Here is a 14,804-nt window from a genome sequence, read left to right as displayed (position 1 = left end):
CGTCTGCTCAACAACTGGTTGCTCTTCTCAGAGCTTTTTTGGAAAGTTTGCAGCACCATAATGACAGCTTTCTAAACACAGATGTTCTCTTGGTACAACCTATAATTTTTTATGAAAGATGTATCGATGTCAGGAATTTGAACGAAGTACTGGAATTAGTTGAACATTCTTGTTATGAATATGTATTCAAAATATCTACACTGCATATATTGTAAGTTGAGGGAAGAATCTGCAGTGTCTGAAGGCATAGATGTTGATACAAAATGCCCCAAATGTCAGATTGCAGTTTAAGATAAATTGATTCTTTTGTTAATAGTCTGTGTATATTTTAGCAATTTTTCCCACTATGTTTTATACTGTGTAAGTGCATACTGTGAACTTGAAGCACCAAGAATCTCAAGAACACATTTAGATAATCAGGGATTTGGCCACAGAAGATTTCTAATAGCTGAGAGGCCCGGAGTAGCTATTAAATGTTCTTGTAAAGTCCCATTAGTAGCCTCTTCCTCTTGTTTCATTTACCTCTCAGCCAAGCCATCAGGAAGCGAATATTTCAAACACAGATATCCCCTCCTTAAGTCAGCTGTTTTTGTTGCAGTAACTCCACTTAAATGTCTTTCTTTAGTAAGTAAAAGTCAGTTCAAAGATTAATGTGTAAGATGATAAACTCCCAGCAGCTTGTGATACTTAGTAAAAGAATCCTTGAGTGTTTTTACCTGTGGGACTATTCTTTGCATATACATACAAATTATCTACATACATGTAGGAAGACACTACTTAACGGTTATTGTATGTAATTTGTGTAAGTTCAAACTTACTTGTAACCGTTTGAGATTGGTTTTTAATGATAACACGGTCCGTTCTATATTGTTCTTTTTCCTGTTCAGGTCTAGTTAAGATCAGAGTACCATGCAGCAAGTATATCTAGCAACTCTACTAAAATTATGGGAAATGTATTTCAATAAATATTGTAGTATTTTATTTTTGTGCAGCTGTGCAGCCTTGATATAAGTGCTGCAGTTGTTATGACTACAGCTAACTTCATGTAGCTTCCATCTATCTGTACTTGTACATGGCACTTGGTTTTGATTTATTTTCAGGTCACGCCACTAGATATATACACCCACACCACTAATGACACGTCATTCAGATTCAGAATAGATACTTTAAAGTTAGAATGCTGCATCAGAAATGATGTAAAACCATAACTGTTAGTTAGAAAATGCTTTCTTTATGGACTTTAACTGGGTCATACTGTGGTCATTCAATATTATGATACTGGGGTTCTTTTCCTTTTCTTTTACTTTTGGTTGATGATAAAATCACTTGCATGGTAGGTGTGCATGTGTGTGGCCCAAGCTGGGCTGCTGTTTGGCATGCCTTGGATCATGACCTTTTGCCAAACCTCAGCAGTAGCTCTTGGGGAAAAAATGTAAACATACAACCAAACTTATCCTGGTTTCTTTATTTAGCTCAGTGAAAGTTAATACTCATTGCTATAAGGCTTCAATATAACAAACTCTTTGCTAAATTAGAAAATGGGAGAAGCTAATTTAATATTTTAATAAAAGTAATTTTGTAAAAAATACAAGTGGGAGGCAAGGAAATAGATTCTTCTCATGTAGAAATGAGAATCATAAGTGATTAACAGTTGTGATAATTTTATTTATTTATTTCAATGACATTTTAGTCTTCAAGGATGACAAGGAAGAAAACACCTATTTTGCTGGGCCAGAAGTATATGGAAACATTATGGAATAATACTAATTACGAAGAAAGTGCCAGCATTGTGGGTAGTATAATAATCTACAATTTTCTGAGAATATCCTTACTAAAATGACCTACCTAATTTAAGTGTAATTTCCAAAATAAGGAGACCACATGTCTTTGGGACAGTGCAACTGATGGACACTTTTCCTTGAAATGGTCTGGCTTCCACTAACATTAAACTGGCCTTTTTTTTCTTCCTGTAGATGATAGTTTAGGATTATGCTGTTTTTTCCTATGTGGTTAACAAGTTATGGGGAAACACAACAGAGTTTCCATAAACTAGAATATAGAGGATTTCAGTAAATGGAAGACCTTTTGTCTACTTTGTTGTTTTGACTGGCATTAAAATTTACCTGCCAACAGTTTGCAAGACATACTGACTCTTTTATATATGTTGTGAGCTGTTACCCCTGTTGGCTATAAGAGATGATCATTTCACCTAATTACAACTTGCACAGCATTTAGATGAGTTGTCAGTTAATACAGAATGTGTGTAATTGATATAAAGATTAATTATTAAAATTGTTGGTTTCCCCTGCCTAAAATGTGGATATTTGCTCTGAACTATGCCTCTAAGTGGTTTTCAAATGTGTCCCGGTGTAAAGCCTGAGATAAGTCAGTGTACATCCAAAGGGTCTCTAGTATTGGGTTGGGGGTTTGGTTTTGTTTTGTTTGTTTGTCTTTTAAGTTCTAAGAATACAGAAGTTCACATGATGAGAACAGTGTCCTTTCAGTCTTTTCCATGTGGGCTCTGCAAGTTAAAGAACTTCCTTTGACCTGAGTAGGTACATATTTAACATACTGTACAAGCAAAAGCATCTACATTTCATTCATTAAGATATTGTCAGTAGTGCTGCCCAGAGAAAGCTAAGCCCAGATGTTTGGTGTGCACAGAATCAGAGTAGACCAAACTGTTTAGTCCTGAGTATTTGAAGGTTAAAAAAAAAAAAAAATGAGGCATTGGCCTCATTCTAAACCACCAAAGGAAAATACACTCATGTAGATTGGCTTTTATCAAACATATTGACTTGTCTTTGCAAGTTGATGGGACTCTGGAGAAGAGACTGCAGAAGTTTTGTACAAACCTTTTTCTTTATGAGAGGGTGTGGAAATTTCTGAGTTAAGTATCTGAAGGAACGATCATAACTTCTTGACCAGATGAAGGCAGAAGAAATGAATCTAGTAGCTGCTGCCTGTACCAGGGAACTAAGATGAAAATGTTTGACCACAAAATTTTGAAAAATACAAAGCTGCTTCCAATTCTTAGAGAGTGTTTTCATGATAACAAACATCATCCCCTGTATTTTATTTGTGATTACATCAGCTACTGTCACTTTCATCCAAATCCAGCAGAAGACAAAGCAAGGAAGAAAACTGATTTGCCTGGATTAGGGAATAGGGATAAGGGCAGAATACCCACAGGAGGATGGCTGTAGCCCCTAATTCTGCTCTGTCGTCTGCAGGGTTCTCATCTGCTTTGCCAGATAAGAATCAGTGCAAGCACCAGCCTTGACCTCTGTGTTTCTGCCATTTTTTGTCTTACATGATTTCCAGGAGAAAGGAAAGGGCCTAGACCTATGCCTAAAATTAGTCATAGACTGTGCAGCTTTCTTATAAATGCTCAAATCACCATCAAGGTCCTTGCCCAAGTTCTGCTCCTTTCTGGCACCTTTACCTGTCTCCTGAACTGACACTGTCCTTTTTTTCTCCCCTCCTGTATGCCACCTTTTCTCCCCCTACCTCTGGCTCGTGTTGCTGTTTTCTTGAGACTATGGGGAATTTCATGGGCTCTGACTTGCTCCCTTTCCTAGGCAGTACAGGCATACTTACCTCCATACTGCACAGTAGCAGGGAAAATGAAGCACTTCTGGGTTTTATGCTTTTTACTAGCTTAGCAATGATTGAGGGACTGCTATTGTGGCTCAGGCGAATAGGAGTGACCTATGCCATGTAATGCATATGCTTAAAGTATCTATACATTCATGCATTGCTGTTTAAAAGTTACATCAGTACTGCACAACTGGAATAATTGGTGCAGTTTTAATATAGAATCATAGAATCATTAAGGTTGGAAAGGACCTCTGAGATCATCAAGTCCAACCTGCTAACCTAACTGCTTGGTCTATCTCTAAACCATGTCCCTAAGCACCACATCCACACGTTTTTTGAATACTTCCAGGGACTGTGATTGCACCGCTTCCCTGGGCAGCCTGTTCCAATGCCTAACCACTGTCTCCGTGAAGAAATTTTTCCTAATATCTAACCTAAATCTCCCCTGGCACAACTTGAGCCCATTTCCTCTTGTCCTGTCCCTTGTTACTTGGGAGAAGAGACCAACCCCCACCTCACTACAACCTCCTTTCAGGTAGTTGTCGAGACCAATAAGGTCCCCCCTCAGCCTCCTCTTCTCCAGACTAAACAACCCCAGCTCCCTCAGCCGCTCCTCATAGGACTTGTTCTCTAGACCCTTCACCAGCTTCGTTGCCCTTCTTTGGACACGCTCTAGCACCTCAGTGTCCTTCTTGTAGTGAGGGGCCCAAAACCGAACACAGTATTCGAGGTGTGGCCTCACCAGTGCCAAGTATAGAGGCACTATTACCTCCCGGGTCCTGCTGGCCACATTGTATTTGTGTTGGACTGAGATTAGCATATTTTATCAAGTTTATTTTATTTGCATAATGAACAGATAATGGTTTATTAGTGAAAATAGCAATTGAAAAAGAGGAACTTTGAAATATCTAAACCAAGGTAATATAAAACCAGTAAGAAACTAAATCACTGGGTTTCAGACATGCATGGCTGAAAGATTTTCTAATATATTTCATAGCTTTATGAATGCTTGTAACTTCAGATAAGTTACTTAATCGCAGGTGTTCTTAATAATTAAACCTGTATGCTTTGCAGTACTTGCATTTTAAAAAGACTTAAAGCATAGTCTATTGTTTGATTTCAATTTTAAATAAATAGCTCCTTTTTACCTTTCTCCTGGTCCTTAGCTTTTTTTCAATAATGTCACCAGATCATGAGCAACACATACTCATGATGAAAGCACTATGTAGAGCAAGCTGGAACAAAGAAGAAATGGGAATCTAAAAATATTGGACAGGTGACGTTGCCATGTATCATACTTGTGTATCATACCTTACCAATTATGCAGCATAAACTTTGAGCTGAGTAGATTTTAACAAATGCTAAGTGATTATCTTGAACCTTGTTTACAGTTAGGATTTTACAACTTAAGCAACTGAATATCTAGATGTACTTTCTAAACTGAGATGATAAGGACTTCTAGGGTTTTTCTCCATCAAAATTACAGTGTTGGCCTACTGTACATTTGATAGCTCTGCATTTCATATGTGTAAGACAAAACATCTTGTGCATAAGTAATCAGAATGTCTTATCACCTTCTTAAGGACTCTGAGTGTTGCATGTTGCGAGCTGAAAGCTGAACTTGACCATTAAGGGTCTGACTGAGACCTTTGTTAGGGACAGATCACTCAACATCATCACTAAAATGAAATGGGTGTGACACACAAATTTTTGGACCTGTGTTCAAAAGATGTGCAAAAATTGCTACCAAAATAGAGAAATATTTATTTATGATTTTGACTTTGAAATTAAAATATATCCTACTGTGAACTAAACATTTGGCATGAAATCTTGCCCTATTGAGGGCAATTGCAGTTAGTGGAACTAAGATTTCACCTAGTGTGCATTTTATTTGCAGTAAAATAAAAAGTCATAAATAAGATGACTCATGTGGCTGTTAATACATCTGTACTTTGGCAGAGTCAAGCAGTGAGAAACAACACTGATATTATTGCACACCAGTCATTCCCTATGAATTGCAAATTGTCAGAAGATGGACACTGACTCTACAAGAATTTACAGCATTTATCTCCTAGGCCTGCTTATCTAATTGCACTGAAGGCATTTCCTCAGGGTTCACATCACGAAGAGTCTTGAGACAATTCAGTAGTAAATCTCTATGGGGACTGAGCTGAGGGCAATGTCATGGCCCTAAACACTGTGCCAAGAGCAGATGAGATTACTAATGCCAGTGAAATATTCTTTATCTGTGCAACAACTGATCCTCTGGATTGTCACCAAGTGCAAAATGAAGCACCTATCCACCAAATATGAGAAATTGCTTGTATTTCAGGACAGAAACCTGACCTATCTGTTTATGTCTCACATGCCAGCTACTTTGCCTACATTAGGTGGAAATGATAAATTTATTAAGTGCAAAGTGCACAGCACAATGAATAAGCAAACTAGAAGGCTCTTGCTTCGCTGACTGATTATTTTATTCACTCATTGATTAAAACGTTTTTCCTGGGGCAAGAATGGCTGGTAAGCTTGTTTTGAAAAGTAGAAATAGAAGAAGAATTAAAACAAGCAGATATTTAATTTTTAACATCCAATCTTAACCATCTTACTCGGAAAAATATGTTTTTATAAACTGCAAATGATGTAACATTTTTGGTGTTGCTATTTAGAAGAAATTCATTCTTGGTTTTAGCTAAGACAAATACAGGTGAGAATTGCATTGCATTTCACACTCCTCGTGTAAAACAGTAAGACAGTAGGTAAAGTGATAATTAATTGCTCCTCCTGTTATGTCTTTCTAGAGATCTGAAGAATAATTTGATCAGCACAATTGAGCCAGGGGCCTTCCATGGACTTTCAGAACTGAAGCGCCTGTAAGTGTTAACTCCATTTGAATTATTCTGAAAATTGTGTTTGTATCGACATTTCTATCCTTGGGCAGCTCAAATATGCCACCAAGCAATAATCACATAAGGACGCTGGCTGTAAAATAGAAAATCACACACTGTGCTTTTTAAATTTACCATGCCTTTTTCTTCTTCTTTCCCTTATTTTTTTTCCATTTCCCCCTTCTTTTTTACCTTTTCCCATTTAAAGTTATCTGTTTGCTCTCCAATAAATGTCCTAACAAGTACATCTACAAAGTTAAAAACTACACCTAATTAACGACTTAGCAGACAATATATCACTACAGACATTAATCAGAAATAAAACTAAGTGGTTTAACTATGTGTAAACAGTGTTTTGTGCTATGCTAAGTTTTTTCGTTTTGTAAGCTCTACTTTACTTTTGTCACAGACCAGGTCTATAAAATAAATTCTTAGAAAGGAAACTTTGTCATGCTTTAGAATTTGTGTACCATTTTCGTACCTCTCACATTGACTCTGCTTGGTATCTTTTATTTTTTAGCATGGTTTTCTAAGGAAACAAGACTTATGCAATATATTCCCTGTCCATCATTCTTGTATACCTGTCTTTGAAAATCTTATAGTACTTTTGAAATCACTGGCTGATTTTTAAACTACATTTGTAGAGGGTAAAAATATCTGTTACTAAGATCCTACAAGTGGGCCTTTTTGTTTTTAATTAACAAGGACTACAGACCCTCCTTAGTTCTACTCAGCCTAAAGGAAAAGTGAGATGAACCCTTTTTAAATTATAATTTTCCAAGTGACAGCATTCAAATGTCCATGTGCTGGCTAACCAGGCCATCAGCACATGCCAGAAATCTGCCTAGCCATTGTGTGTGCTGTTTTATGTTTGATGAGAAAACCTATGAGAAAACAAGGATTATTTTTGTGGGATGGGAAGATTTAGATGAGAAGGAATGCAAATCCACAGAAAAATAAATTTACAAATCCTTCTGCTTTTTTGCTCTGAGGTTAAATTCCCTAACTGCTATGTATAGGGAACACTGCACAACCTAAGTAAAAGATTTCCATCTCTGATCATACAGGTAGCTGTATTTTCTAACACCAACCACTAAGTTTTAGTACATTTGGGTAGAAAGCCAATGACATAATAATAATGAAGTCAGAGTAGCATATACATTTTCAATACAAACAAAAACATTAGGTTGAAACTTTCTTGCTCACTCTGTATACAGGGATAACAATACAATGAAGTCATCAAAATGAGTGCTAATTGTTGCTTTGGCCGCATACTCTAATAACACAACCCTGACCTCTTGTGGGAAAACCAGGAAACCTGTGCAAGTCATGGGCTGCACATCTGAAGACTGCACAGATGGAGCCTTGGCTCAGCCAGCAGAGACAAGTCATTAGGCACTTGGAAAAGTGAGAAGAAAAGACTCTTCAGCAAACTAGGAATGGCAACGTTGAGATTTATCATGCTAGATCTCAAAAAAAACCTTGTTACTGATATGAACAAGTAACACTGGGAGCAATCTAGAGACAAGGAATCGATTAATGACTAGACTGCCACATGTTTGGTACAAATCAGTGTAGTTTCATGGTAAACAAGAAAATCCCTGTGCTCCTTCACTGAGCAACTGTTGGGTAGCAGACAGTTGAGCAAAAGGAATAAGTAGTGTAAACTCCTGTTGAATGCTGGATATAGTAATTACTTTAAGACTGTACTTTATATTCACATCTTCTTATTTCGCATGTAAAATATAAATGATGCTGTGAAAAGCAGAAGCTGATGTAATATGGGCAACTGCAAGAGATACGGCTATGGCAAGTCAGACAGACAAACTGCAGGCTGTCAACATCAAAATGTTTTCTGTGAATGATTTGGAGAACTGTTATAATTTGTTGTCGAATGACAAACTGAATTATTTCAAGGGTTTGCTCAAAAAGGTACACACAAAATTGATGAAAACTAAAAATTTATGAAGCACTGAAATTATGGCACTTGGTTATTCAACAGAGAAGAGTTTTGTTTTCTCTAACATCCATTTTACAAGTCAGCATTAGTAAGTTAAATGTCTTACTCCTGAAAAGGAACACTAGCTTTGTATATTACGAATTGAATTATGTCTAATATAACATACATTAGTGTGGAGGAACGTGCAGCAGGCTGTCTTCTCTTTTTGCTGATGTTTTCTTAGAAAACATGGTTTACCGTACAGACTTCAGCCACTGCCATATAACTTATTGTGAAAATAGCACTTATTGAAATAAACTTTAAGAAAAGGGGATGTAGCCATTTGCTTTGTTAAAAATACAGTTTTACTGTGTGCCACACTTAGAGAAATACGCACTTGTTTTGATTAGTTTAGATGAAATTTACTTTTGCTACCCAAATTACGCCCCACCCAGTGATGCATTTCTTCCATATGTGTTCAGACTTTGCTTAGGCAGAAGTAAAGCATTACCCATCTAAGAATTCTGGGTAGGTTCTTGTTTCTTATTTACCTCTTCTAATAGAAAGATATATCTATATCTATATATATGTATGTATGTATGTTTGTTTTAAACTTGCATTTTTAGATTTTCTATGTAGCTTTCATTAGGAAAACTTAAAGAATGATGCTAATATGCAATTATTGCACTATATTGTTATCCACGCTATTTTCTCAGCTGTTGCCTACTTAATATCCCTGACAAGCATTTAAGAAATATTTTCATTCTAATGCGATGTTTCATCATTTAATTGTACAAAAATATTTTTTTTCTCTGATAGAAGAAGACTTTGTAGTGAATTCTAAAGATATTACATTCACATTCTGGCTAATTGGGTATGTCTCCATGAAAGCAATAACTAGATTTGTCAAACTACAACCTTTATCCTCTTGTTTGATTACTTTAGTGTTCTCAAGTAACAATAGAAAAATAGGGAATCCGCACAATGTAACAAAGGAATCAGAAGACTACCACTGATTCTAAAACAAAAATATATTCAGATCAATTTTAACACTTTAGTGGATGTATAATCCTTACATTACTGCAATTATTTTAAAAAACCAAACTTGATAAGGAAAATTTGAATCAAGGTTGAAAACCAAATATGTAAAAATTAAACACTAGTTCAGAATGCACTGGTGCAGTATTCATGTTGTTATCACAACATAATTGTTCATACCTGTTTTTGTCTCCTTCCTATAAGTATCCTATACATTATGTTGTATGTATGACTTGTACAGAAAACATCCATTCACCTTTCTGCAGGCAAGAGTTATGGAACATAATGCCTTGTACTATTTGTGGTCTGAGACAGCCACAGTATTGCTCGTAGAAGAGCTTGCCAAGTGCTTATCAAGACTGACCTTCTTACTACATCAAAAATTAATTGCCCTCTGGTTTCTATGATTTCTTTAGCAAGAAAGGATGCTGTCAACGAGATGAGACATTAGTAAACAGTAAAAATGTGTCAATTTTGGCTGAATATTGCATGCAACCAAATGCATAGTATTTTTCATAATTAAACAAACAGATGCTAATAACTTTGATAAAGAGAATTCTTTATATTGGAAATAATTTTTGGATTTTTATTTGCTACATATATAAAATAACATTTTAATGCAATTAGTATAAGTTGCAATTAGTATAAGTTGTTTAATCATGGAACATTGCTCAATAATGTTAATATAAAAGTTGTTAAATCTATTTAATTCAGTTATGTTACATTATGGAAATAGTTTTTTTTTCTCATTTGTCTCTAACTCCTTACGTGTTAAAAATAAAGATGCTGTATGTGATTATGTAGGTGTGGATATGAATAAGACAGACCTAATGTTTCACATTTTTTTTGTTTGTTTTAGGGATCTTTCAAATAATAGAATTGGTTGCCTAACACCAGAAATGTTTGTTGGACTTAACAGTCTTCACAAACTGTGAGTATAATACCACTTTTGTTTTAAACAGGAGAAATCCAAACGGCTTACCTGAGCACAATTGTCAATAAACTTTCATTATGAGAAAATTATCAGTTTTGTACTAAAAAAAAAATCCCTTTCCTGAGCCTTTGATTATTATGACTTGATATTTTAAAGATGTTCTTTCTATTTGTAATTTTAAAATCTATCAGAATTGAATACATTTCGTTTTCACATTGAAAAGAGGCTGAATGTGACGTTTCTGTTTGAATGCATTTCTCTTTGCATGACTTCGAAACAATTAAAGGTCAAGCACACAAATGAGACTCACACTGGTTAAAAAGAATACATTGCTCTTTCTATCCATTAGAGATCAATTAGAGTTTTATATCTTTTTTTTTCCTGAAGTGTATTACAGAAAAAAGTAAGCATATACTGAGAAAGAAATGTATGAAGTATCAAGTACATTTGGAATATTAGGGTAGTTCAGATTGCTTCAAAAATATCCATTTAGACTGTTCATTTAAGGTATTGTTTTGTACACTTTATTTCTTATGGTACTTTCTGAGTCATTAGTTTATTACCTGCAACTGCATTGGAATATGATCTAGAGAGCAAAGCAATCAACTTACATATCCATAAGCATGCCAGAGAGCCTGTGTGATCAACAGATTATCAGGCTATTCTAGAAAGAGTACTCAGAAAACATGAGATTATGATAGTATACCCAGGCTGTTCGGTTTTAGGGAGAATCAGATGACCTGGAAGAAGAGATAACATGTTAGATGACAAAATTTCCTAGTAGATATTAAGTTAACCAGGGAATTAGAGACAAGAGTTGATTTTGAAGAAGGACAGAAGTAATGTACAGGACTGCATGACTGGGCAGTAAAATGGCAGATGACATTTACTGTAGATAAATATTAAGTGATGAAAGGGAGAAAAACCAATCTGTTCTGGGCTAACCATTAAAACAGAGGAAAGCTGTTCTAAGATTATAGTGGATAATGCCATGAAAACATCTGCTCAGTATCATTTAAAAAATATATTAGGCAGTATTATTAAAGGAAGAGAGAACAAATCAGAGAACATCCATTGTACTATGGCAAAAAGCAAAGAACCTGCATTTTGAATATTGTGGACAATTCCAGTCTGCTCATCTCAAAAAGATGACCAAAACTAGAAAAGGTTCAGAGAAGGACAAAAAGGAATGGCCAAAGTTGTGGTACAGCATAGGCAAGTACTAGGAATGAGTAAGCTGGCTGCAATTTTCCTGGCTGGGAAAGGGACAATTCACAGGCAAGTGTCCTGGTTTAAATGAACATTTGGCCAGACCTAGGAAGGCTCTGTATCTTCATTCACATCTGTCTTCATTCCTGAATGGGAAATAAATTCCTAGACTGTGTCATAGTATGTTACAAATCTCATACTTTATTTTCTTCCTCTCCAGCCAGTTCTGGTATTTCTTTGGAAAAACAGGGAAATCTTTCTAGAAAGATCTGCCATGAGGTCAAGATAACACCAGGTAAAAGGCTGAAATCTGGCATGCTTACTGATCACATTAATGAGAGTAATTATGCCAAATCTTCTCTGATGAAAACAAGTGAGAACAGATGATGGGAAGAGCCTTGGTAGCATGTTGATGAACAGGTGCAGACTGCCCCTCTTTTTACTCATCTCAGAGGAGATGCCAAATCAGGCAAGCCCAACTCACCTATTGAGGGTTGCTGGGTCTCCTTTTGTTGTGCACAGTGAGCATGACTCTGACTGTATAGCCAGATTACCATGGGAGGTATGTTTAATTTAAAATGTTGAAGTCACCTTATTAAATGGAAGGTGCTTCTAGATGCTAGGAACAACCTCAATAGAAACTGTTCAAAGCCCTGCTCTCTCAGGAAAACATGTCTAAAATTCCATTCGTAAATCTTCCAGACTCCATCTTAAAATCTAATTAGAAGTTAAAAACAGAACTTTAATCTTGTGATGGTAAGGAACAGAAATTCATTCACAGTGAGACTATGGCATTTGTTCTGTGACAGTGTTTGGCTGTACTATCCCTTTCTTCTGAAGACCAGGAAAGAGTGTGGCAGTATATCTCCGCATCCTTCATGGATACCAGAGGTGTCGGAGAGGCACAATGTGCGTGCTAAATGCCATCTAGTTACCAGGCTGATCAAACCACACCATTACAGTTTCCTTTTGTAAAACAGATTTGCCATATCCCTGCCCATTCTAGTAACCTGTGTACCTGTCCCACTGTTGGCAAATCTTTTCTGAGCATGTAGATCCAGAGAAAGTCTCATCAGTTTCCTCTACACTATCTTTAACATTGTATTTTCTTGCATCTAGTCTTTTTGTGCATCCTAAGTAAATATTTACCTTTTCCTCAAGATGGGCCTAACTTTCATTTCCAAGTGGGTGTAGATCCAGGGCTTACTGTATTGTTTTCCTTCTGAGGCCCCAGTTTATAGCAGAAATTTGAATTAGACCTTTCTTAAGTATAATTCTCAAGTGACATTCTTGTTACATTTTTCACTTTGAATAATATTATTTAATGAAATTACTAGACCTCTCATCTTCAAGAACATTCACCTCTTCTTGTATGATAGTTCTCTTAATATTGACCAGTCCTTGTTTTTTTTATTGTCAGATTTCATTTTCACATGCTTACATTTCTGAGCCAGAGTCATTAGTGAAAGCCTAAATACAGTCAGTCACAAGACTGTTTCTGCAGAACACCAGTAATGTCTCACTCCCCTCCCTTCTATCCTGTCCGTTATCTTACAGTGTCTCACAATAAATGCATTTAACACCAGGTTCTTCACGCTTTTATGGATATTATGTCCATGCATCAGTGGAAAAAATGATGATTCTGGTAACTGTAGACCTGTTAGTCTGGCCTTGTTGTAGTTGATGCAGTAACTGAGTGAATTTTAAAAGAAAGAAAAATGGAAAAAAATGTTGGCAAATCAGAAATGGGAAAAAAATCAATATGCATCTATTGAATATGTATCATGTAATAATATAAAAAGATGACTAATTTTCTAGACAAGGAAAATTATTGATTTTAGTATACATCTAACATAATACTACATAAGCAGGAGAAAACCATGAACATTTATACTAGTGTTTTCATGTGAGTGGAATTAGCCTAGAGGGCCTGTAGTTGCCCAGGTATTTTTTGGATTTTAACTAGTTCTGCAGATCAGTAGTCATACTGTAGGTGGTCTTGGGAAAGATCATTTCCAGAATTTAGTGTATGCTTCTCCCATAAATACCTATAATCCAAATGACCAACCTTACTGAACAGAATAGAAAATTGTAGCAATGGGTTATATTTAGGCTATATGTAATATCTACTCTTTTTTCATTTCTTACTTATCATATAGTAGTATTGTTACAGTGTCTTTGGCATCTTGTTTTAGTATACTTTCCAAAGTTTAACTAAATTTTTGGTAATTCTCTCTGTGCTTCATATCTTTTTGCTAACTTTTTCCTGTTCATTATAGTCTCTCCACTTTGATCTTTTTAAAACTTGATTTCATTTTTCAAGATTTAAGATTTGGTTATTCATCCATTTAGTCTATCTTCCATTTTTCTTATTTGGGTTTTAAATTGCCGTTCTGCCATTGACTTAACAAATGGGGCCATCCTGCACTTCAGTTCATGTACTTTAGTAGTTCTTCACTAGTTACTTTATTTTTTTTTTTTTTTTCAAAAGTCTGTCCTTTGGAAATCAGAGGCATAGTAATAGAGAAGCCTAAATTCCCCTTTCATCTGAAATAAATAAGTTCGTGATTGCTATGTCAAAAGTTATGACTTTCTCTTTTGTAGGGACTGTTCTCCTTACCAAACCAAAGTCAAGAGTACCGTTACTCTTGTTGGGTCAGTGACAACAGTCTCAATCAAGAGGAAGTGGTCCCTGCCATTCATAGTATCATTTGTTCCTCGATCTCAGGAATCTCATATAGTGACATAATGCTGATAGTAATTATTTGAGCTTGGATCTCAATTTGCCTCTCGTGTAAGAACTGGTGATTGATTGTTGACTGCAAACTAATGCCACCTGATACTTTTCTAACACTTTCTAGCTTTTTTCCCCTTGGATGTTCATACAAACTTCCCCCAATCAAACTTTTTAAACATGTTTAAAATACAATAAGTCACCCTTCCATTGCTACTGATACCTCTGAATTGTGTTTACTTGTCATTTCAGGGGTATAAGAAAGCTGTTCTCTGAAAAGGTTATGGAGAGGCATTTACTTAGTGTAACATCAGTGTATATAATTGTACCAAGGAAAAGATGACAAGTTCTTAAACGTGGAACTGGTTTCAGAGCCATCAAGTGTGGTTTAGATTACTGAAGGAGCAATATAAAGATATATAATATGTGTTGATTTATGCAGTTGTTGACTGTGGTAATTAG

General features: G+C 35.8%; 1 protein-coding gene across 1 annotated transcript in view; it reads left to right on the top strand.

Annotated features, from left to right (window-relative positions):
- Positions 1 to 14,804, top strand: part of ADGRA1 (adhesion G protein-coupled receptor A1) — a 285,341-nt gene that overhangs the window by 98,320 nt on the left and 172,217 nt on the right. Inside the window, exons 3-4 of the mRNA XM_087767270.1 lie at positions 6,402 to 6,473; positions 10,325 to 10,396. Of these exons, the coding sequence (XP_087623396.1) occupies positions 6,402 to 6,473; positions 10,325 to 10,396 (144 nt within the window). The remainder of the gene's footprint in view (positions 1 to 6,401; positions 6,474 to 10,324; positions 10,397 to 14,804) is intronic.

Source organism: Nipponia nippon, unplaced genomic scaffold (genome assembly GCF_047370975.1).
Source record: "Nipponia nippon isolate SJK-2023a ecotype South Korea unplaced genomic scaffold, ASM4737097v1 scaffold_3, whole genome shotgun sequence".
Classification (NCBI taxonomy): Eukaryota; Metazoa; Chordata; class Aves; order Pelecaniformes; family Threskiornithidae; genus Nipponia; species Nipponia nippon.
The sequence above is the reverse complement of the archived record's forward strand: the minus strand, read 5'-3'. Positions and strand labels throughout refer to the sequence as shown.